The 22,966-nt window shown below is 37.5% G+C and overlaps 1 protein-coding gene across 2 annotated transcripts in view; it reads right to left on the bottom strand.

The window, feature by feature from the left end:
* Window positions 1-22,966, bottom strand: part of LOC131029612 (threonine--tRNA ligase, mitochondrial 1) — a 174,094-nt gene that overhangs the window by 65,092 nt on the left and 86,036 nt on the right. For both annotated transcript variants that reach the window (XM_057960168.2, XM_057960167.2), the window contains 3 exons: window positions 18,690-18,784; window positions 18,484-18,516; window positions 14,477-14,563 (listed from right to left, as the gene is read on the bottom strand). In XM_057960168.2, coding sequence (XP_057816151.2) covers window positions 14,477-14,563; window positions 18,484-18,516; window positions 18,690-18,784 — 215 coding nt within the window. The remainder of the gene's footprint in view (window positions 1-14,476; window positions 14,564-18,483; window positions 18,517-18,689; window positions 18,785-22,966) is intronic.

The following is a 22,966-nucleotide window of genomic DNA, read 5'->3' on the forward strand; positions in this document are numbered from 1 at the left end:
GCTTTCTCACATCAAGAGAAAGCAGGGCATACTTTTTTCCCATTGCAGGTATTTGCATTTGCAGTCTTCAGAAAATATTCTTAGAAACAAAAAGATCAACAAATCCATAAATACATGAACTTCCTTGTCTGATGACAATTCCAGTTTCTCAAGACACCTGTGTATTAGCACACATAAATACTTCTGAATCATTACCAAAGATGATTATTCCTCCTTATATTCTAGAAAATGCGGGTACCTTTTTTTGTCAGAATCCTTCCTTTGAAATAGATTTTCTCCCTCAAAATGAGACCAAAAGTTCATATTTTGTCAAATATTCAATGTTATATTGTACCATTAGAAGTTAAAACATGTGGCTGAGAAGAGAGATTCTAAGCCAACAAAGCTTATGATTGAGCCTAGCTCCTGGTATCAATATGAATTTATCATGACATGCATGCTTTGTAATATGCATCCTATGGTCTTGAGATGAATATTAGATAGTAATTTTTTATTCTCAAATGCAGTCAAGTTCAACTTTTAGTTTAAAGAGATTGAATCTAATAACCCAAGGGGATTGTAAATACACATTGGTAATGAAAACTCAAATGATTAGACATTAAAATGTTGTTACTCATTTAAATTCTCGATTCAGCTCTAATGTTCCAAAATATAGTTATGTTATGATTATGGCGAATGCCTTATCATATGAACATTTGATATTTCCCATCTTTTTAATATTTTCCCAGTTTGTGAGTCTATACTTTCATGTGAATTCTCAATTCAGCTCTAATGTCACGTTTTATGGTTCTTTAATGTATATGATGAATGCCTTTTTTATATGAATAATTGAAAATTCTCTAGTTTTAAATTGCTGTCCCCACAACAATGCCCTTCCATCCCAACCATCCCAAAAACGTCCCCCCATCCCGTACCATCACCATCCCAGGAACTCCATGAAACATAGGTCTTTTGTTTTTACTTAGTTTATGACCACAAATGCCTCCTTTTGTGGGTTCTTTTAATCATTTTCCTTTCGTTTTCTAGTTCTCTCTTCTCAACCTCTGCTTTCTTTACCCTTTTGTTTCACCAAATTCCTCTTTCAGCCTTTGTCTCTAGCCAATTCAATCTCAATGTACTTCTTTCCAATTACTTCACAGCAATCTCTTATCAATTCCCTTTCTTGATCTCCTCTCAATCTCACTTGCTCCAATCTTGCAATCGCCTCAATATCTATATTTTCTCTTGAGATCCTTCTATTCTTCTTGAGTGACATAGGGGATGATGTATGGCCCAAGGGGGTCATGTTCTCCCTTGGCCTCTTTTAGATAAGGGACATGTCTTTTGATAATATTTTGAGAACTCTTAATTCTTCCTTGCTAATTCCTTTTTTGTCATCACTTTTTCTACTATGTCCACCAATGAGTTCTTCCAACACTTTGACTCAACCCATTTCATCATTTCTCTCTTCTATGTGCCAATATTTCTACTAAGTCTAGGATTCCCCTCGTTGATAATATCTATTAGTGTCATGAACTGGGTAGTCGGTGTGATGTATTATTCAAACCATTTTGAGATTGTAAACATGGGTAATGTGTGATCGAAATTCTCCTTCACCATTGGTTCCTCTGTTATGAGCCCCATTGGTGACCAACCTCCATACTCCTGTGCCTCTCTCTTTCAATTATATTTGCAGTGTCCTTAAACGATGGTTCTAATATCCTCATTCTCTCCATCTCCCTGTTTCCGAATTCCTCAATCAATCCACCAAAATTTGGATGTTCTTTCTTGCTTCTTTTATGGTTAATGATTGTTCTATTTTTTCTACCTTTGTTAGTTTAATGTCATCAGACAATCTGATAGATTCCACTTCCTCACTACTCACTCACTCAGCTGCAAGCCATTAGCATATTCTTCCATATTAGCAGACAATACCTCATGCATTTGTCTCTCTATTACCAGTCTCTTCTAATATCTCTCCTCTCTTTTCTTCCTTTGTCTCATTCTTCTTTCATCTTCTTTTTCTTTCTTCATTTGTGTCCCTATTGTTAACTTAAAAGCCCATTTCAGTCCCAGGAATAATCCTACTTTCTTGTTATCTACTTTGCCCATCTTAATCTCTCAATCCTTTGTTTCCCCTTTATATCCTCACCCAATCATTGTGCCTGATTTGTCTAAACAGTTTCAGGATCACACCATTTCCTATGACATCCCTTAGTTGCCTAATCCATCCCATCCCAAGGGCTGGGGCCTAATATATGTTCCTGCATTAAGACATCTTGAGAGTTACATTACACTAGTTCTGCTTCATTTCCTTAGTCTGCAGTTACAACAGGTTTTTCCTATTGCATTGCATCTCCACTAAACATCAACAACCAAACCCAAGCTGTGACACCAATTCTACCACATACCTGTTGGACATATTGTCATCAATGTCAAAGGTGGCAAGATTGTTGTCACTAATGTCAAAGGTGGCAAAGTTGTCGTCCAAGGACCAAGATTAATAGAAATACTGTCATTGATGTCATATGTGGAGAGCATATTATCAATAAATGACAAAGGCAAAATGGCCACTAATCACCATATATATTAACCAAGTATTGACAGTTATGCAAGACAAGTTCAAGTTTATGCTGGAACAAGTTTAAAGTTTAAATTTATTTCTTTATATGTTGGCCGGCCACTTTTGGCTTATATTTCAAGACACATAAATATAGATCAAGTTCACCCAAATTAATTATAAAAAGGAGAGTTTAAATGCAACGATTCACTAAACAAAAGGAGCAATTAAAAGATCAGAAATTAGGGTACGTCCCCATGCGGCTGCTTAGCTTATTTTGGCTAGCAGCTGCTGCTCCACTTTTTGTGCAACAATTTGTGGAGCTGGTGACCCCACGCATAAAAAAATTCTGCTTATTTTTAAGCAGCCCTCTTAAATGACACTTATAAATGAAATGTTTAATAATATTTTTTACATATAAAATTTAAAAGCAAAATTTAAGGCAAATAAAAAGGAAAGGAAAAAAATTTGGTGAAGCCATGTGTCATTTTTTTAATAAGCAGCTACTGTTTATTTCCAGCCCCTCCTTTTTTTCCAGCTTATTTTTTATTATCAAGCAGCAGCTGCTCCACAAAACTAGAAAAAGATTCCAAATTTTCCTTTCCCTCTAATTAAAAAATTTCATGGGAACACTTTCACTGCCTAAAAATAAGCAGAAAATACACTTAAGCAGTCGCATGGGGACATGGGGTTAGAACAATAAAAAGCAGCAACTAATATATGTTAGAAGGCAGCAATTAAAGATTAATAAGCAGCAATTCTATATAAGACAAAGACATATTAATCGCATAAAATATGTGTAATCACTTGGTATTAGAAGGCAGCAGTTGCAATTAAAGAGAAGTAATTATAATCAAAAGGCAGGGACTAAAGTAGAGATTAAAATGATTGGAACTGGTTTACAAGAGGCAGCACTTAGGAATAAGGAAAAACAGCAATTAGTTTCAAATATGAAGGTTGTGTCTTTTTATGAGGATATCTCTTTCAAAGAGTTGTATCTAGTGATAAGAAATTAAAAATAATCATTTTATCAAGGCAGATTTGTGAATGAAGAAAAGCATAGAAGATCATTTAAAAGGCAGATTGTGAAGAAGATTGAAGTTGAGAAAAAGAATATATGCAGAATTGTAAAAGAAAGATATTCAGATTTGTGAATAAAATATGTTCATCGTCCATTGAAGGAGCAACATCTAAAACCGTGGAACTTTGATTTTGGAAGTGGGTGCTTCCTAAAGGAGAGATTGGTGTCTCTAGCTAAATTGGTGCTTAGCAATGTGTTGACGTGTATTTTGTACACAATCAAACACAGAATAAAATACCCAAGGGTACCTTATCCTCTCTTGAATAAAGCCTCTGATTGCTGAAGATGTCGCAAAAAAGGATCAATCAGGATGACTCCAAGGTTCTTTGATGTAGGGTCTCTACGTGTGGATAAGCACCAATGGTCGTTGTGAATGTTGTTTCATCAAGGGGCCTTACGTTTCCGAATTGCAAGAACAGAATTTCCTAAAACTAACAAGTTCTCAAAAGATCAAAAGGTAGGGTTTGCAAGAGATGAATTCTAATCTAATCCTAAGAATGATTCAATGTAGGCTAGACTTGGTAAGATTCTACCAATTTCAGTATTGCCAAAGAATAACAACTCTACTGAAATTGATGCGATCTTCTAAGGTGACTAATGATTTTTCAATTCATCAAGAACCATAGACACTATCATGAAGGTACATATCAATAGTTCAATGATGATTGAAGGTTTAAGCAATCCAAATATCTCCAGTTGACCACACAAGGCGTCCTTACAATCAGCAAGAAGCTAGTGGTTTGGAACGTGAATCTCACCAAAGATCAAGCTCAACACTTAGTCCTTCAAATTTAAATACTACTTCAACCAAGAATGATTCAAGAAAGTAAGCAACCATGAAAGTAGCCACAAGAATTGCAATAAAACACCATAACTTCAATATTTTATTGATCTCAAAGCCAAAATAGACAACAATTGCTTGAAATTCTCTCCTCAATGCTCAATCTTGCTACAAAATAACTTCTAACTAGCTAACTCTAATATCTATTTCTCCTCTCAATCTCTAATTATCTTCTTACAAAAATGAAAATGAGTGAGGGTATATATAGCATCCTCAATTACAATGAACGGCCCAGATCAAAAGAAGATCAACGGCTGAGATTCTGACACCTAAACCCTAGTTAGGGTTTATTACAAAAAGTTCCCCTTTTATTGAACAATATTAAATGCATAGCCAAATATTTAATTGGCACAAAAATCTAGGAAACATAGACCAATGATAATTAAGGTGCCACATCATCTATAACAACCTCTCTTCTAGAACCTTGTTCCCTTTCCAATGCTCCTTCTTAGCATATGCAATGAATCTGGACACAATTCCTTCAATCTCAGCAATAGGAATCTCGGGAAGATTCCTCATTCGTTCCTCCAAGTAGATAACTTGATCGAAGGCCTTGAGAAGAGCTACATCCCATCCAGGTTCAAGTTCCTTGATTTTCTCAATCAAGAGCATAGTAGCGAACATTTGATCCCTTTGCTCATCTGTGATAACATTCTCATCTTTGCAAAAGATGACCTTGACCTTCTCTTCCAACTCTTGAAGATTCACATCTGTCTCATCTTCAATCCTTCTGCCAAGAATAGAACATAACACCTCAAACACCTTGTCCTGAATTGGATGGATGACCTCCTCAACTTGATTGCATTTGGTGTTGATGTCTTCGAAAAGAACTTCCTTCATCTGGAGTAGAGTTGACCACTGGAGTAAATTATGAGCTCCTCCATCCATTATCTTTTCTTGCGCTAGGATCTTCCTTGGTGTTTGCCTGATTACTTGTAGAACAGGAATGATAACATCTCTAGTGTGGGCAAAGGCGGCTACTGTTATCATTAGGTTGTGAATGATCTCAAGGACCTGGATAGCTCAATGGGTGGTCTGCATCATTCTTGTTGCGAATTCAACGGCTACGGTATGAGATTTGTCAATCCAAGAGCTCATAAGCTGAACCAAGCTCTTAACTCTTTCTGCCTCGCCAACCGATTCAAGGGGAAGTGCTTGCACGGGAGACACTGTTGGATCCTGACGTCCCAAAGGCTGATTGAGATGGCTAAAGTAGCCTCTCCAAGCACCGACCTCTCCCTCAAGCCTTCTATTCTTTTCCATTTCTTCTTTAAGCTTGTCTTTAAGTGCCTCAAATGAATCAGTTGCCTCATCCAGTGCCTGCTCAACGATGAGTGGACCAAGTTCAAATGTTTCTACATCATACTCCTCTGCAAGGATTTCGCCTTCATATTTGTCCACTGCTGGTGTAGCTATCTGCAACTTACTGGACCCTGTCTCATCTCTGATCATCTTGGACATCTTGGTGGCCTTCCTCCTTTCTGTTACTCCCTGAGAATTTCCTACAAGGCTCTCTAAGTCAATCACATTATCTTCATCCTCGATCACGATCACCCTTGTAAGTCTCTCTTTCAACCAATGTGGAATGGCGGATCTTGTCTCTCTAACTTGTCTCTCTTTAGGCAATGGTTCTTCTTCTCGGAGAGGAGATGTCACTTCATCATTATTCTTGTCTTCATGTAGCTCATTAACTTGAGGAGATTGACTTGATGAACGTTGAGATGCCTGCCCTTCTTCGTGTTTATCATTCTGTACCATTGATTCCATAGATTCCTCGACTTCAGGTACCCTCTTCTCTTGTCCTACATCCTGACTTGTCCCTTTTTCATGTCGAGAAGATGTACCGGATGAGCGATCTCGATTGGCCTCTTGTTTCTTCTTGGAGGGCTCCCTTTTCTCAGGTCTTTCTTTCCTCTTCGCGCCTCTAGGATGAGGATTGCCTTCACTTGTGCTTCTGGGATGAGGATTACCTTCATCTGCACTTCTAGGATGAGGATTGCCTTCACTTACGCTTGCTCCTCCTTCTCCCGGCTTTTCCTCTAAAGTAAAAGTTATTGGTACGTTCTGATCTCTCAACTTTTGATGTTGTATATCTACCCATTTGCGAGTATCTGACAAAATTGGAACCATCAAAGCTTTTAAGTCCAAAACCTCAGGCTCGTTCCAATCTATCCTCACTGCTTTATCTTTTCGGTCATAAGATGATTGGAGATGTCTGCCACTGTCCTGAGCTTGATCAGCCACTCTGTAAACTTTGCATTTCCTGATGAGATCTAAAGGCAATCTAGAATGCATCTTTCTTTTTACTTCTAGATCACTTGAGAGATTCATCCAAAAGTCCTCTATCTGAAATTCGTGCTTGTACTTCCTACCAACTGTTTCTTCTATATACCCATAAGGATCAAAATTCTCCCTCAAGGCAAAGAATGAAAATGAATATAAGGCCAACTCCTTTTCTGCATCATCCAAGGCTAGAGCATTAGGACATACCTCAACAGAATTCCCTAGTATGATAGGCACAGGAATTCCATTTCCATGCCTGTGTCTGAATGCTTTTGCATAAGCCGCCAACTGCCTAGTCACCTCAAGTAGCACTATCCTGTCTGTCGGATATCTTGGCAACATATAGGGAGGTGAAGGACACCCATGAACTCTAATATATGTAAACTTTTGGAATTGGATGAACCAAGCACCATACCTCTTTACAAGCTCTTGTGCATCTTGAGATAACCGATTGTGAATCCCGCCTTGCAATATCCTGGTGATGTTCATCGTGAAGGTATCATTGACTAGCTTGTAGTCACTTCCTGGTGGGTGATGCAAATGAACATAAGATTCACAAACTCTGACTTCTCCGGGTCCTCTTCTGATCACTCCTCTGTGAAGTAGTCCTGCATATTCGAAACTCCTAATCAAGGCATATATGATGTATGAACTCATGTGGAAGGATTTGGTAGCCTTTAGTCTTCTCAACTGCACATCTAAGCAATGGCTAATAATTCTAGCCCAATGAATTGTTCCTTTTCCTTGAACTATCACTTGGATGAAGTAGAACATCCACTTCTCAAAATAGAAGGCTTGAGGAGCCCCTGTAACTCGATTGAGCAAAGTTATCAAATCTCTGTACTCCTCCTGGAAGTCGATCCTATGTGGTGTGTTGGGAATCTTGCTCAGGCGAGGATGACTTTTGAGTAACCAATTCTTATTGATGATGCTCAAGCAAGTGTCTGGATCATCTTCGTACATGGACCTAGCTCCTTCCAAGCTTTTGTAAATCATATCTTTATGTTCTGGAAGATGGAGGGCCTCACTGATAGCCTCTTCTGAAAGGTAAGCCAAAGTGTTCCCTTCCTTGGACACGATTGATCTTGATTGTGGGTCATAATGGCGGGCACACTCGATCATCAGCTCATGGCACTAGACTGCTGGAGGGAAACCGGCCGCCTTGATGATGCCACTTTCAATTATTCTCTTTGCGACAGGTGATGGTTTTCCAATGTAAGGGACCTCTCGAAACTTCTTCACACTGAAATTTCCCAAGTTGGTATCTCCAATGTTGCTCCACTTTGACACGATCTTGGTCTCCAATTACTCATTCCTCTGATCTTCCTTCATGAGAGCTGGACGACTAGTGGATGCTCCTGCCTTTGGGGTCGCCATCTTGACACCTACACAACATTTCATAATGAGAAAATTTATTTTGCAATGTAGGAATATAGATTAGAAAGGAAGATTTAAGCTTTTAATTAGGAAACTTCATGATAAATCCTTGAGTTATCATTTCCTAATTAACTATGCATTTTCAAAAAAAAAAAAAAAAAGCTTGAAGTTCTAAATTCAAAATTTCGACATTGGGATAAAGGTGCTCACGCCATACCTCCACTTTGAAGATTAATTCTAAAAAACGATGCAAAAATAGGGAGAATTCGCTAGGCAAAATGAAGATTGAAGACTCCCTTTAGCAAAATGCGCCTCCTCTAGTCTTCACAAGCATCAATTCCACCACCACTAGCCTCCAACAAAGTTCGCTCCAATTTGGACCAGATTTCGCACTTCTTCCTTGCTTCTCCAAATCGCACTTGATACTGAATGAATGATTGATAAAATCGCTCAACACACCCCAATTATATAGGCGCTCACTACTTCATTTTCCCATAGGCCGACTTGGTGAAAATAGGCCAAAAGAAACAAAAATTAATAAAAGAAGAAGGCCGACTTAATTAAGCAATAAAAAAAATAACTCAAGCGCTCTTCTTTTAACTTTAATTTAATAATAATTAATTTCGAAATGCCTCAATTAATAAAAAAACGATTTTCCAAGGCTCCAAAATTAATTATTAAATGCTATGCGCCTTTCATTAAATGCCAATTTAATTAAAATATTTTGAAGTTTCTTAGCGAAGTTGGCATCTAGTGTGATTTGCTAAAATAAGGCAAAAAATAATGAATGTTGATAACTTCGCTCTGGTCCCTTGGAGGGGGACAGGAGCGCTCTTGTATTTTAAGCCTTGCATCTTTTGTTTCCACATTCAAAACTTCATCCTAAGTGTCCAAAAATGGTATTTTTTATAGGAGTCTCGAGTTTAATTCACTTGGCTCTTAGAAGGAACATGCCTTAGGATAGTTTCGCCTTGGTCCCTTGGTGAAGGACAGGAGCGATTTTCACTTTTGTCCTTGATCTTTATCTTTTAAATTGCCAATTCAAGTTGGGGGGTAAGCAATGATCTCCGTTGTTCATTCTATGCATGCTCAACTCGCTTTTGCAAGGCAAAATTGATGTTCTAGAGATTTTCGCCCTGGTCCTCCAGTGAAGGACAAGAGCGATTTTTGCATTTGAGCCTAGGATTGTCAATTTTTAGAAGCAACTCCTTGTTCACCATTTTCAAAAAGGTATATCTCATCTTGCACCACCTTGTCTTGGCGTGATTCTGGAGGAAAATTTGTTGATTTTATAAGAATCGCCCTGGTCCCTTGGAGAGGGACAGGAGCGCCTTCTAGTTCATTGCACAAACTCTCGATCACATCAACCTCCAATTGCCTTCCAAGCATAAAGCATCATTCCCCACTCGCTCTTGAGTCTTGAAAACAAAAAAAAGCATTTCAAAATGTTAGGCAAATAGGCATATGTGGGGATTTCGCCCTGGTCCCTTGGTGAAGGACAAGAGCGCCTTAGCCAATTGTCATCGAAGTTTGTGGTCTCTGCAACTCCATTTCACCCCGAAGCTCTTCAAGTGTCATTCCAAACTTGTGCCTTGGCCTAGGTTCGTCCCAATTTGGAGAGAAAAGATAGCCTTTTAGGTTTTTCGCCCTGGTCCCCTGGGGAGGGACAGGAGCGATTTTGCAATTATGAACTTATCTGTGCTTTGCTATCCTTCGAAATTATCTTCAATGGACCAATTATGCCCTCTTTCATTCATTTCAAATATGAAACTTGCCTTACCCTTTCAAGAGATTTGCCCTGTTAGGAAATCACTCTGGTTCTTCAGTGAGGGACAGGGGCGATTGTTGTCTTTTGGGTTGATTCCTTCCTTTGTGGCCCACTCAAGTTATATTCAACGGACAGAACATACTTCCCTTGGCCTCCTCAAATCGTAAAATCACTTTGATCTTGCAAGGAAAATGCAATTTTGAAATTCAAGCTCCGGTCCTTCAGTGAGGGACAGGGGCGAATTTTGCCCTCTAGGCCAAATCTTCTCGCTTTTCATCTCGAAATCTCTTTGCTAAGGAAGATATCATCCTGTTACAAGCTATGAACAAGAGTTCAAGTCCGAGAAAGGTCCAAAAAGGGATGCATAAAGAAAATCACCCTGGTCCTTCAGGGAAGGACGAGCGAATTCTTCTTAAACCTTCAAATTTCATCATTTTTAAACCTTCAAAATCCTTGAAATCGTCAAGTCACGTCCAATTAGCTCCCCTGGAGACCTTGCACAAAACAAATTAACAAAGTCAGAGACCAAAATGCACTAAAAAACATTTTTGCCTTGGTCCCTGGGAGAGGGACAGGAGCGATTTCACCTTTCTAAGCTAAAATATCCACAATTTAGATCTTCAATCATTTCACAAGGCATAATTAGGTCATCTTTAAGGCCGGGAACCAGTTTAGCAAGCCTTCGCAAACAAGAAATTGCACTTAGAATGAAATTCGCCCTGAGCCTCCAGTGAAGGACAGGAGTGATTTCTCTGTTTCAGGCATCATCTCGCCTCCAAAATTTGATCAAAACTTACCTAGGCAAGCATATACAATTCCATCTTCAAAATGCTAACCCTTAGACAAAATTTGAATTTTCCCTCAAAAAACCCTGACTGGACCTAACCTGAGACATATCTGACTTCCTGCCATGCTCATCTTATTTCAAAAATCGCAATCTTCAGGAGGATGCTTAATAACCTTCAAAATTTGACTGGACTCGGCTTGAAAATACCCAAAAGAAACCCCTAAGGCTTAACCCTAGTCCAGACAACTCACTCACTCACTCAAAACCCTAAAAGCAGAGAGAAGAACAGGCAAAACAAAAGCAAAAAAGAGGGGGTCCCCATTTTAATGGGGCGATGTGTGAAATGGTCACAACACAATGGGGATTGGTGGCTCCAGTAGGTTGGTGCCTACAATTTGAGAGGATTCTACTGTGGGTTGGTGCCTATGCAGTTTATAAAATAGTTTCATATAAGTAATATTTTGCCATGATTTTCATCCCTAAGGGTTTCCACATCAATCTTGTATTGTGTAATTGTTGCATCTTATGCGAATGATATTGTGCAATTGACGTTATTGTATTGTTAAGTTGAAAAAGTAAAATATTGTATAATACTAATTCACAAAGCTGTCATGGTACATGTGGAATCAACAAAGCAAATCCAGAACAAAGTTCTAAAAATGTGTAACTCTATTGGGTCAAGCCAAAATTGCCCATAGATAATGAGTCTAACGAGGCATATGATGAACTTGAAGACACTCTGAAAATGAAGATCTTAAGCATAACTTGTCCTGCACAATACAATAAGTAACCATATGCTTGCAACAAAGTCATGATTAGAGCAAGATAGCCTAAGCCTCTAATATATGTAGGATATTTATTAAAATAATATTATATCTAATCTATAATGACCATCTTCTATTCTTAGGGGTCATCTTAGTTGTCAACTTATTTAGCTATTTAGCTTTTTAGTCAACTTATTTAGTTTGTTTAGTCTTTTAAATGTAACTATTGCTTTTTTTATAAGAACACATAGTTTGCTTTTTAGTTTTAAGCTTTTTAGCTTTATTTAGCGTTTTAAGCTTTTTTAAGCATTAATTTAACGGGTCGTTCTTTTTAGAACACCGTCTTGTAATTCCTTTGCATATGCTTGTATATTCATTATTAATTTATCCAATAATTCAATTATTTTTCATGGTATCAGAGTGGGTCGATGGGATTTTTTAGAGTTTAAAATTTGTAAGCCTCTACCTGGAATTTATTTCCAGAAAATTTTTTAATCAAATTTTTTTATGAAAAACGTTGTTGGGCTTTTTTGAAAGCAGATTTGTTTGAGGGTTTGCAGGGCGAATTTATTTTTCTCAACAGTCTTCAGCACGAAAAAAATTTCCGACAACTACAACTAGGGCCTCAGCAGCAAATTTTTTTTAAAAATCATGTTATTTTGGCCCCTGTTACCTTGCACGTCTTTCAAAGCCAACGTCTATGTATTCGCGTTTTTTGGGGGCGCCACGTTTGGGTTTTGGCGCCGTTTTTTTGCCTAGGATTTTCTGCAGCTATTTTACTTGATTTCTGCGAAGGCTCACCTAAATATTTTTCATCCACACGTTGGGGTTTTTGGCGACGCAATTCATATTCGCAACGCGTTTTTTGTGCCTTGCTCAATGGATTTCACCTCTCGCAATTTCTGGTTTTTCAGCCAGCAATTTTTGTCCGACCCACGTAGGGATTTTTGGAGTTTTGGGGGATTTTTTTCGTGGGGTTTATAATTATTTTCCTTAAAAAATTATTTCTAGGTTTTATTAATTTTTCCCACAAATTATTTTTCTGGGTTTTATGAATTTTTTTTTTGCCCCAAAAAATCATGGGAGGGTTTCCATAATTTTTTTCCTCATAAATTGTCCGCAAGGTTTATAGTTTTTCCTTAAAAAAAATTATTCTGTAATTTGTGAAGTTCACATGAGATTTTTGGATATCTGGGTTTTACCGTTTTTTCCAAAAAAACGATGATTTGTAACCTCAAATTTTTAGGTTTTCACCATTATTTCCTCAAAAATTGTTTGTTGGTTTTTTCGATTTTTTCCTCAAAAATCATTTGTAATACGCAAAGTTCACGTGGGATTTTGTGATTTGCAAAGTTCTCAAGGTTTGACAAATTTTTTTTTCCACAAAAACCATGCTTTGTTGCAGTCAGTTTTGGGTCACACTACTAGGGTGAACATCTGCAACCGTAGTATCTTGCAATTTGTTTTGGAGTTGCTGGAGCAAACAGTGTTCAATACTCTTCAGCAAAAGGGTTTGCCGATTTTTCCTCAAAATCAAGGTTCCAAGCTTCAGTAATTCGCGTGTGCCAAATCTCTAATTCGCGTGTGAGGATAAAATCAGCTTGGATAGCTTCTGGTACACTTGATCAAATCTTGGGAGGGTATCTGTAGCAGCAGAGTGTTCTTTGCATTTGTGATCAAAAGACCTACTGTGTCTTCCGTAGGGTATTGAGTACGATGACCATTAGGGAGGGTATTAAAATAATATTATATCTATTCTATAATGTTCATCTTCTATTCTTAGTGGTCATCTTAGTTGTCGACTTATTTAGCTATTTAGTTTTTTAGTCAACTTATTTAATTTGTTTATTCTTTTAGGTGTAACTATTGCTTCTTTTATAAGAACGCATAGTTTGCTTTTTACTTTTAGCTTTTTAGCTTTGTTTAGCGTTTTAAGCTTTTTTAAGCTTTAGTTTAACGGTTCGTTCTTTTTAGAACACCGTCTTGTAACTCCTTTATATACACTTGTATATTCGTTATTAATTTATCCGATAATCCAATTATCATTCAATTGTTTTTCAATATTAAGGCTCTAGGCTTGAAAATCTTGCTCTAACACATTAAGTACTGTAGATTCAATGATAGTATCAAGAGTCCCCAGTTTTTAGAGAGATCTTGGATATACTTTCAAAAGCATGAACATTTTTTTTCTTAAAGGAGAGATATCCCTTATAAAGTTGCAGTTAGGAAAGATCTAAAGATCAGAAGATGAACCAATAACTTGAAGCCCCACTTTTGTGTAATCTGTTGTAAATTTGTAACTATGAGACAACATAATTTGTAATAGCCTCACTAAATACACAATAACAGTATTCCAATAGCTGCAATTGCGAATCTAACAACAAAGAACATACTGCCCTTCATGTACACAGGAACTAGAAACATTCAATCTTGCTAGAGAGATAGGAAAGGTATTAATAAGGAAGGAAATTGACATAAAGAATATGCCTTGGGCTAGGTAAGTAATAAAAGCAAATTCATTTACTGAGATAATGACCAAACAATTTCACAGCACTCTTTCAGTTTCAAAATGGAACCAATAAAATCAAGCATTATCATAGAAGAGACAAATAAGTTTCACTTACGCACACAAGTGAAATTGAACACCTATTGCACTGGTATGCAGTAATCTAAAATAAATAAGTAAAACAAAAGCATAGCTGTACAACTGCTTTAAACAATTTCCTAATATGTTACAACTCTTAAGATATAAGTATGAATATAGATGTTTGATGTCTGTCTTGTAATTTGTAACTAATACGATCTCCTATCTAGTCCTCTACCTCTGTGTGTGGTGGGGGGAAGTGTTGGGGGGAAGTGTTACAAAACTACAAATACTAACAAACAACAACACAGAATTTTCTAAAATTTTAATATATGCATTTCATTGAAAACTAGGGAGGAGGCTACAAATTACAAATACTGACAAACAACAATACATAATTTTCTTAAATATATTTGCATTTCATTGAAAACTAATAAGAAAATGGAACATACAGTGGATAGCTCAAGTTCAAATGTAAAGCCAAATATGTCATATGCATATTGTAAGAAATCTAGCACGCCCTGGACCTCATCTTTAATCTGCACAGAAAAATACAATGTCAACTATATTTTAGTTTCTGTTCGAGCATCCATAAGACTACCACTAAGAGAGCAATATATTCTACATATTAATCAATGATCACTTTTGTTGAAGTCTTCCTACTCTAAGTGCCAAAAGTAGTAAGAAAATTCTAGAAACTGGTAGTGCCAAACTCAGCATCATAATAGAAAAAGTAGCAAGAAAACATGAGTTAATGTAATGCAGGAAAAAAGTGATTATCTGAAGAAAACAAAATATGATTTACAAGATAAAAAACAAGCCAATTATCAAGAATTAGTCAAGAGAACTGTTGTTGATATAAGCTGTAGGCCCCAAATCCCTAATGCTCGGTAATCTCCCAAGTGCTACGGGTGTCAAACTTGGGAAGGTCACCACAAGCCTACATCTGGGTTGGGCAGCTGAGGACCAATGGTTGAGGTGGGGAAAACCTCCTTCACTTCTAACTTTGCAAGACCAAGAGGGGTTTCCCTAAGGTGTTGGATTGATGGTAGATATGTTAAACACTTCCTTACAGCAAACTATAACCACCGCACAATGTATCCCAATACTGATGTCACAATATACCTATGTGCTAGCTTGAACATATAAGACTTAGCACCCTATTAAACAGATAACCTATCATATACTTGTCAATGAATGTGTTTTATGATAACTGCTATTAGCTATTACAGACATTCCAACATGGCAATGAACCACACTAACTAAAGAAACTAAAAGCTGTTTAAATTTATGAATATTGAGTGTGTTGAGTATGGTGGGGAGAAAAAATATATGACATATCAATACCTCCATCCAGTTGGACAACAAAGTCTAAATCTAATCAAATATGCAATAACTGAAACTAAGGTGATGCAGTAATCAATACATCACAAAAGACCAGTCTCTCCAAAAAGCACAGGCAAGCTAGGCTCTAGACATACACTAAAGAAAACCATCAAGATGGTTGCAAACTATTGAATAGGTCTACTTATTAATAAGGGTACATACCCATACAGCTCTCTCAATACTCTAAAAATATATCATACAAATGCTTTGAAAGAATGTTATAGTAATCTAGCTGGCTGACAAATCAAAACATATCCGAATACATACACCATGCATTGGGAGACACTCAATCAAGGTCAAATCTGCACTTAATCACTCAAATCTATAATAGTTACATGTATCATTACATACTTGAGATATAACCAGATCATTACAATGCCAAGATATCAACACACAGAGTTCGTTGGGGCAATGAACTCTCTGGTTCCATAGTGTGAGTTTTTTTTTTTGTTATGCTCTCCCAGACCCAAAAATGTTATCTTTTGTTCTCTTCTATTCTCTATCGCCTCTCTCCATTCTAAATGAATGATTTCCAAGCAATAAACACCCAGACAATCACACCTACAGCCCTAGTCACCTCTTTCCTTAAATGTCCAAGTGACACATGCATTAAAATATGATCTTGTCTTATGAGGATGCGTAGGAAAATATCCTACTGATATGCACAACATGACAATAATAACTAACTACTAGCTTGAGTGAAGGTGCCCAAAAACTCTCTCAAAAATCAAGTTAAAGAGGAGCTTACTCTAACAAAAGAAGGTCTGCAAATCATTAATAAGGGATGGGCAAAACAACTTTCTTTTATTCCCACTCAAAAAAGCATTTATGATCCCTCTGCAAACCTGATCAAACATTTATGGCATCTCAGGGATGGTTAATGGAAGAAATCATACCAATTGGCACATATTAGCACCATCAATGGCTTCGTACAACCCATCAACATCTTTCCAGGCCACAAAACCAATTAAAACCTAACTCCCACTATATCGGACCTCAAAAGGAACATTATCATCAAAAATGGCAAACTACCAACAAAAGAGTTGTCGGTGGTCAAAACTTTGGTCAGGCAACCAATCACCGCCTCAAACAATCCCTTTTTTCTTCATGCAAGTACTTGTCAATCGCTTATTCAAGCTCCCAAAAACCACCTTCTATTTGTCGAGGCTTGTCACTTTACCAAGAACTTAACACATTATTTGACCTAGTTGAAATCAAACTCTTTAAGCCTTCCCCCATTCTTCTTGGGACATTTGTGTACGCTAGGAACTCTGAAATGCCAAATGCTTAAGCCTTCGTCAAAGATCTCATGCTTGGAAGGAACCAAGCACCATGCACCTTATCAGTGGTTTGTGCTTCACATGGAACCTATGCCATCAACACTCATTGAACTATAGACTCAAGCCTGACATAAACCATGTGCCAACTAAGCAAACAAGGAGCAAAAATGAAAGCTTGACCCCACCAAATTTAGTCAACTTTAGACATCTTTGTACTTATACATTTACCTTCAATTCCACCATGCCCTCCACTTTTTTTTCCTTTTAACCCAAGTGGACGATCAATGCAAAAGGAGGAACCTAGAACCTGGTCGGCAATTCCACTCTTGAAACCACCAAAATCACTAACACACCATTACTTCTTCAATTTTTCTCACAACATCATCAAAATGAAATTTGGAGTACCCATTGAGCCCTTCTACATGATAATTCTTTCAAATTTGGCCGCTTTGCCCAGAGCAGCGATTTCTACCCCTTCAAGAACTAAGCACTTTTAGAAGGAACGGGAACAGGAAACCATCATTAGTTCTAACAATTAAAGGAACCAAAAAAAGCTCTGACAAACCTTCACCTAAAATCCATCAAGGCATGGAAGAGAAGTCAACAATCGGTGACAAAAAAAGGAGCTAGAAACCAATCGATGGTTCTAGTCGTTCCTAGAACTATTGGCAGCTTTGACAAAGGTTCCTGAAACTAGGAAAACCTCTGACTGGCCATAATCTTGTTGTTTTAAGTCCAACCTTCCACAAATTCGAAACATACGTACCCATTTGGCTGTTTTGAAAGATGCAAAGTTCAAATAAACCACAGACTTGACCAATTTTTGTATTTTTTATTTTTGAGGAACTTGCTAAGGAAATGGGAGGGAAAACACACATCCAAAGGCAAATTCAACATGGTGACCCTTTATGAACTACCTCAGATCGGTTATCAATGAGAGGTCTCGCTATACAAGCAAAATGAGGCACTAAAAGGTGAGGTGCCAACAAGAACCAAATGAATTCCCTTATGCATAAATATTCAATAAAATATTCTTGTCATCCTGACATGAGAACTTCAAGAACATATTGTCTAATGTAAGTTTTTGAAAATGCACCTCACAAGCAGACCCAAACAGAACAAACAGTAAAGCAAGGGCAATCGGTTGGTCCATAGGTTCCACAAAATGTGTTTGGATTCAGCCCTTTAGAAAATGAACATAATTTCTTATAAATTTTAAAAGTTAACAATTGTCATTCTACTCCCCTTAAAGTTGTCTAGAATTTTTTTCTCCAATAATTTGTTAGGCCTTTGACTTTCTAAAATGGCTTCTTATGATAAGTATATTTTCTTATGATACTATAATGACACCTCAAAACAGAAACATTTTCAGTTCACCCCAAAATCATGAGACTGTGTTCTAGATAAATTCAAACAACACATGTGCATTCTCCATTCAATAGTACTCTGGTCTTCAAATTTGTTACCTCAATGAGTCTTCTTCCCTACAAATATCTCAATATTTTCATCCAAACCACTCATAGGCATTGATCATCTAAATCAGCTATTAGTAAGTTTCTCAAAATACAAAATGTTCTTTTCTTTGAGAATAAGACGGGAATAACCACTGACTAATAAGTGCATTCCAAATTTAGGTCGTTTCTTCTTTGACAAGATTGTTCACCTCATAAAATAAAATATTCTTTAAATAGGGCAGTCAGCACAGCTAACTAACATAATCGTAATGAAATTAGGTATTTTTTCTATTACATTCTGATAATTTAATTAATTTGAAAATGAATCTCAATATATACCTGCGATCTTGCACAAAAGATATGAGCATCATCCTGCAATAACAAAGAAAAGAATTCCAAATTGTAATGCTTATAGATCTTAGATTCCCAAGAACAATTGTAATAATTATGAAAAAGAAAAATAACAACCATCATTTATCATGATACTTAATTGTATGATAACACATAAGACAAGAAATATGTCATTCTGCAAACTGACACCAAACCTGTTGAAATCGTCGAACACGAGTCAGACCTGTCAAAGCACCACTGAGTTCATTTCGATGCAAAACACCAAAATCAGCCAAGCGGAGTGGTAATTCTGCCATGGCATTGCAAAGCAATTAGATATTATCATAGGAAATTTTGCAAATATGTTTCTCAAATGGAATGCATTTATAATTTCTAAGCAAAACATAAGGTTTACTGAAAGACTAGAAAGCCATTTTGGGTTTCAGAAATTTGATGTATTCTTACTTAAAGAATTATAAAGAATCTCAAATAGTGGCAGGCAATGCCACATGAAGTCTCTGGTAGAAGCTCAAAAATAAAACACCAACTTCACCTAGAAGTGTTAAGGATACAATGTAGAGAAAGTAACCCGATATCTGCCCTATTTATAATAGTTATGAACTGGCAGAGATTTACACTTAATTGCATCAATTCACTTTTGATCCACTCTTCAAATTCAACAACTATACATTTATATTCCCTATAATATGCACCTAAAAGTGGTATTGCAAAATTAAATTTTTAATGACAAATAAAACCACATCAATCAAAGAAATAACTCAAACATTCAACATTACTTTAGACATAACATTTTATATAGTTTTGCTGATATCAAATCTCTACTTCAATTTTCCTTCCTTGGTCAAAGCCTCAATTGGGCCAATTCATATCCCTTCCTAAATCATTGTCTACACAGGGGTTCCTGTTATATATTTCTATTTCCTTCTCACTGTGAGCAGTATCAAAGCCTCCCAATGTCTCCCCCTTGAGCCTTCTCATCAGGCACATTGACCAGTTAACACCATCACCATGCTGCCAGTTCCAAACTTAAAGTTGAACTAAGAAGAGAAACTGCTTATGCTTAAAAAACCCATGACTAGACCATTTAATTGTGATGGTTGGATCTGAAATTGCATGCAAGGTAGTTGAAATTGTTAAAGCTCACAAACAAGTGCCAAAAATTGATTTGTTGGATGGTATTTAACACTGCGGTTTATAGATAATTTATTTTATTTTTACTTCTTGCATGGTACTATTTCAAAAATAAGCCAATATTCTATGGACTATGCCTAAGGCATAATTAGTTGTTTTAATTAACTGCATTATGCTGTTTGTTTTTTTTAAAGTTGATTCCCTGCTTATAGATATTGCGTGAATGTATCTTTTTGTCTTCTTCTCTCCAGTGAAGTGATCAATAGAGCTGTCATTGAAGACACATAACAATAGTATATCTTCACTTCTATGGCCTCTCATTTTAAAGAACGCCTTCTGAGCTGAGACATTTTTATAGAGAATGGGTTACATTGTTCACCTTGGCAATCTCCAAAAAAATTAGTCACATGTTAATTTATCAAGTGCTTCCTCAACAGCCATACATATGATACATTCACAATTCTCATAATAGTATTCGCCCTTTTGTTGGCAAAGCGCCTTAAGTAAAAGTGCTCACATGTTTGCTAGCCAGAATTAAAAGCAAGAGATGAGTGATAGGGAAACTCATCTGCCAAACTGGACGGAGAGGACTCCCATTCTCAAACAATGCCAAGGGGTAAGTACTCTTTTCTTGGCGAATCTCTCATATGCATATCAAATTCTCTTAAAAATCCAAGGTCACTTGCAACAGACCTAGAAGGTAACTACAGTAACTAGGCCATATTTTGCAAGGAGATTGAAAAACATTTCATTTTTTAACTTAACAAATTATATTACAGAGAATTTATAAAATAGCTTACAACATTTAGGGCTTATCCCATGACTAATTGTCAATTTTCTCTTTCTCTCATGTTGCCCACATCTGATCTTTCATTAATTAATTGCATCTACATATTTCTATGTGCGGAGAATCTATTATAATTTTAAAAGAGGGCTAACTAAGCAAATCCATCCAGGATGTCTAAGGATCAATGGTTTCAACATGAGTCCATAGGGTCCAAAGCGAAATTGTTCTTGACCCTCAATTCTAGCCTTAGCCATCAAAAATGAAGATCTTGGGGCCAAGTAGATGGCAAATAGACTTGATGGTGATAAGGAGAGGTGAATTTGATCAAGTTTGAAGGTGAATTGAGGCAATGGAGTGTGAAATCAACCTAATTTATGAATTTCGCTCCTGACCCTTCCAAAGGGTCTAGAGCGAAATTCTTAGAAGACACCCTTTCCTTCTTGGATTAGACCAGGGTCTTAGTTTCCAAGACATGTTGTGAAGGTTTTGATATGTTCTTGCCTTGAAAAGTGATTGAAAGCATGAAAAGATGAAGATTTTGACCTGAGACATGGATTTCGCTCCTGACCCTTCCAAAGGGTCCAGAGCGAAAATCCCCATAGACCTCGATTTCTTCCTTGTTCAGACCAAGTTCTTAGTTCTAAGGCATGTTGGGATGTGTTTGACATGTTTTTGCCTTACAGAGTGACTAAAGGTGGAGGAGATGAAGGATGTTAGCCTAAAACTTGAATTTCGCTCCTGACCCTTCCAAAGGGTCCGGAGCGAAATTCTTGAAAACACCCATTTTCTCCTTAGATGAGGTCAAGACCTTGGTTCCTATGGCGTGGATGCAAGTGGAGTGGTGTATATTTGCCTTGCAAAGAAGATTGGAGTTGAAAAGATGAAATATCAAGCCTAGAGTGTGAATTTCGCTACTGACCCTTCCAAAGGGTCCAGAGCGAAATTCCACAAAACCACTCTTTTCTCCTAGTTTCGTGCCAAGTCAAGTGTGGGTCAGGGTGAGATAGGATTGGATTTGTCCCTAGGAATGACTTTGAGTTGTTAGTGATCAATGAATTTGAAGGAATTGAGCAAAAACTAGAATTTCGCTCCTGACCCTTCCAAAGGGTCAAGAGCGAAATTCCTAAGATCACCTATTTCCCCTTCAAAACAAGACAAACTTTTGTTTTTTTTGGCCTAGAGAAGAATGGAGTAACGTTTCTTTGACCTTTGAGGTGAATTGAAGTGGAAAAATGATGAAATAAGCTTAAGAAGGTGAATTCGCTCCTGACCCTTCCAAAGGGTCCAAAGCGAAATTCCTAAAATCCACCTTTTCCTTTCATTTTTGTGTCAAGCTAAGTGTGGATCAAGGTAGATTGAGCTTGGAAGGACCCCTAGGCATGCCTTCGAATGGATTGTGGCCACCAATGGCTAAGATTTTGAGCTAGGACAAGGATTTTGCTCCTGACCCTTCCAAAGGGTCCAAGGCGAAATCTTAAATAGGTCCTGTCCCTGGCCATGATTTTTAGCGAAATTCTCCTTTCTAGCCATTTTAAGGGTCAAGCAAGTGTTGCGTGTATGAGAGAAGGATCCAAATGGAGAGTCAACATAGAACAAAGTGAGAAGAGTGGAGCCAAGTAAGAGAAATCAACCTAAAAGAAGAATTTTGCTCCTGACCCTTCCAAAGGGTCCAGAGCGAAATTCCTCAAAGCACCTATTTTCTCCTTGTGTGAAGCCAAAACGTTGATTCCTATGGCATGCTTGAACGAGGAGTGAGTTATTCTTGTCTTTTGAAGTAAATTGGAATGAAGAAAATGAAGGATCAAGTCGAAATCAATAATTTCGCTCCTGACCCTTCCAAAGGGTCCAGAGCGAAATTCTCAATTTCACCTAATTTGCTCGTGATTGTTTGCCCTCTTGGCTGAACACTTAAAGCATAAAGTACGTAATGCAGAACAATGCCATAGATATCAAACAAGTATCAGATATGTTATTCCATTTATAATTCGCGTCCTTCACAAGTTACATTCGGAAGTATATAAAGATACCGAGGGGGTGCGAGCGCCAACCGTCGCACTGCAACTGCCACCCCTCGGTTGCCAACTAACAAACCCAATTACGACTTAATTAACTATTCTTATTCCCATATACAATAATGCGGCTAACATCATCCCCCCCAAAAAGAAAAGTCATCTCCAGGCAACTTACAACAAAATGGAGAATACATGGAGCGCGCAAAAATCCAGAAGAAGAAAAAAACTAAGGAAGTGCAAAAGGCGTCCCTAATGAAGAAGGTGCCAATGGTGGTGTAGCAGTAGACGCCAAGCGCCCACGGAGCTCATACACCTGCTCCGTCCTCCTCTTGAGATCCCGTTCCGCGACCATCTGCCGCTCCATAGCAGTCTTTACCATATAGGCTGCCTCGAGCACCTCCTTATCCTTCTTGTCCACACTTTCCAAGGCACTGACCAACCGAGTCTCCCACAGCTCCCTCGAGGCCCTCTCCTCTTCCAACTGTATCAGCAAGGCAGACTTCTCTGCTACTAAAGTGTCCACCACTGCCTGGTTCTGTGC

The sequence above is a fragment of the Cryptomeria japonica genome, chromosome 3 (assembly GCF_030272615.1).
Source record: "Cryptomeria japonica chromosome 3, Sugi_1.0, whole genome shotgun sequence".
NCBI classification, from domain to species: Eukaryota; Viridiplantae; Streptophyta; class Pinopsida; order Cupressales; family Cupressaceae; genus Cryptomeria; species Cryptomeria japonica.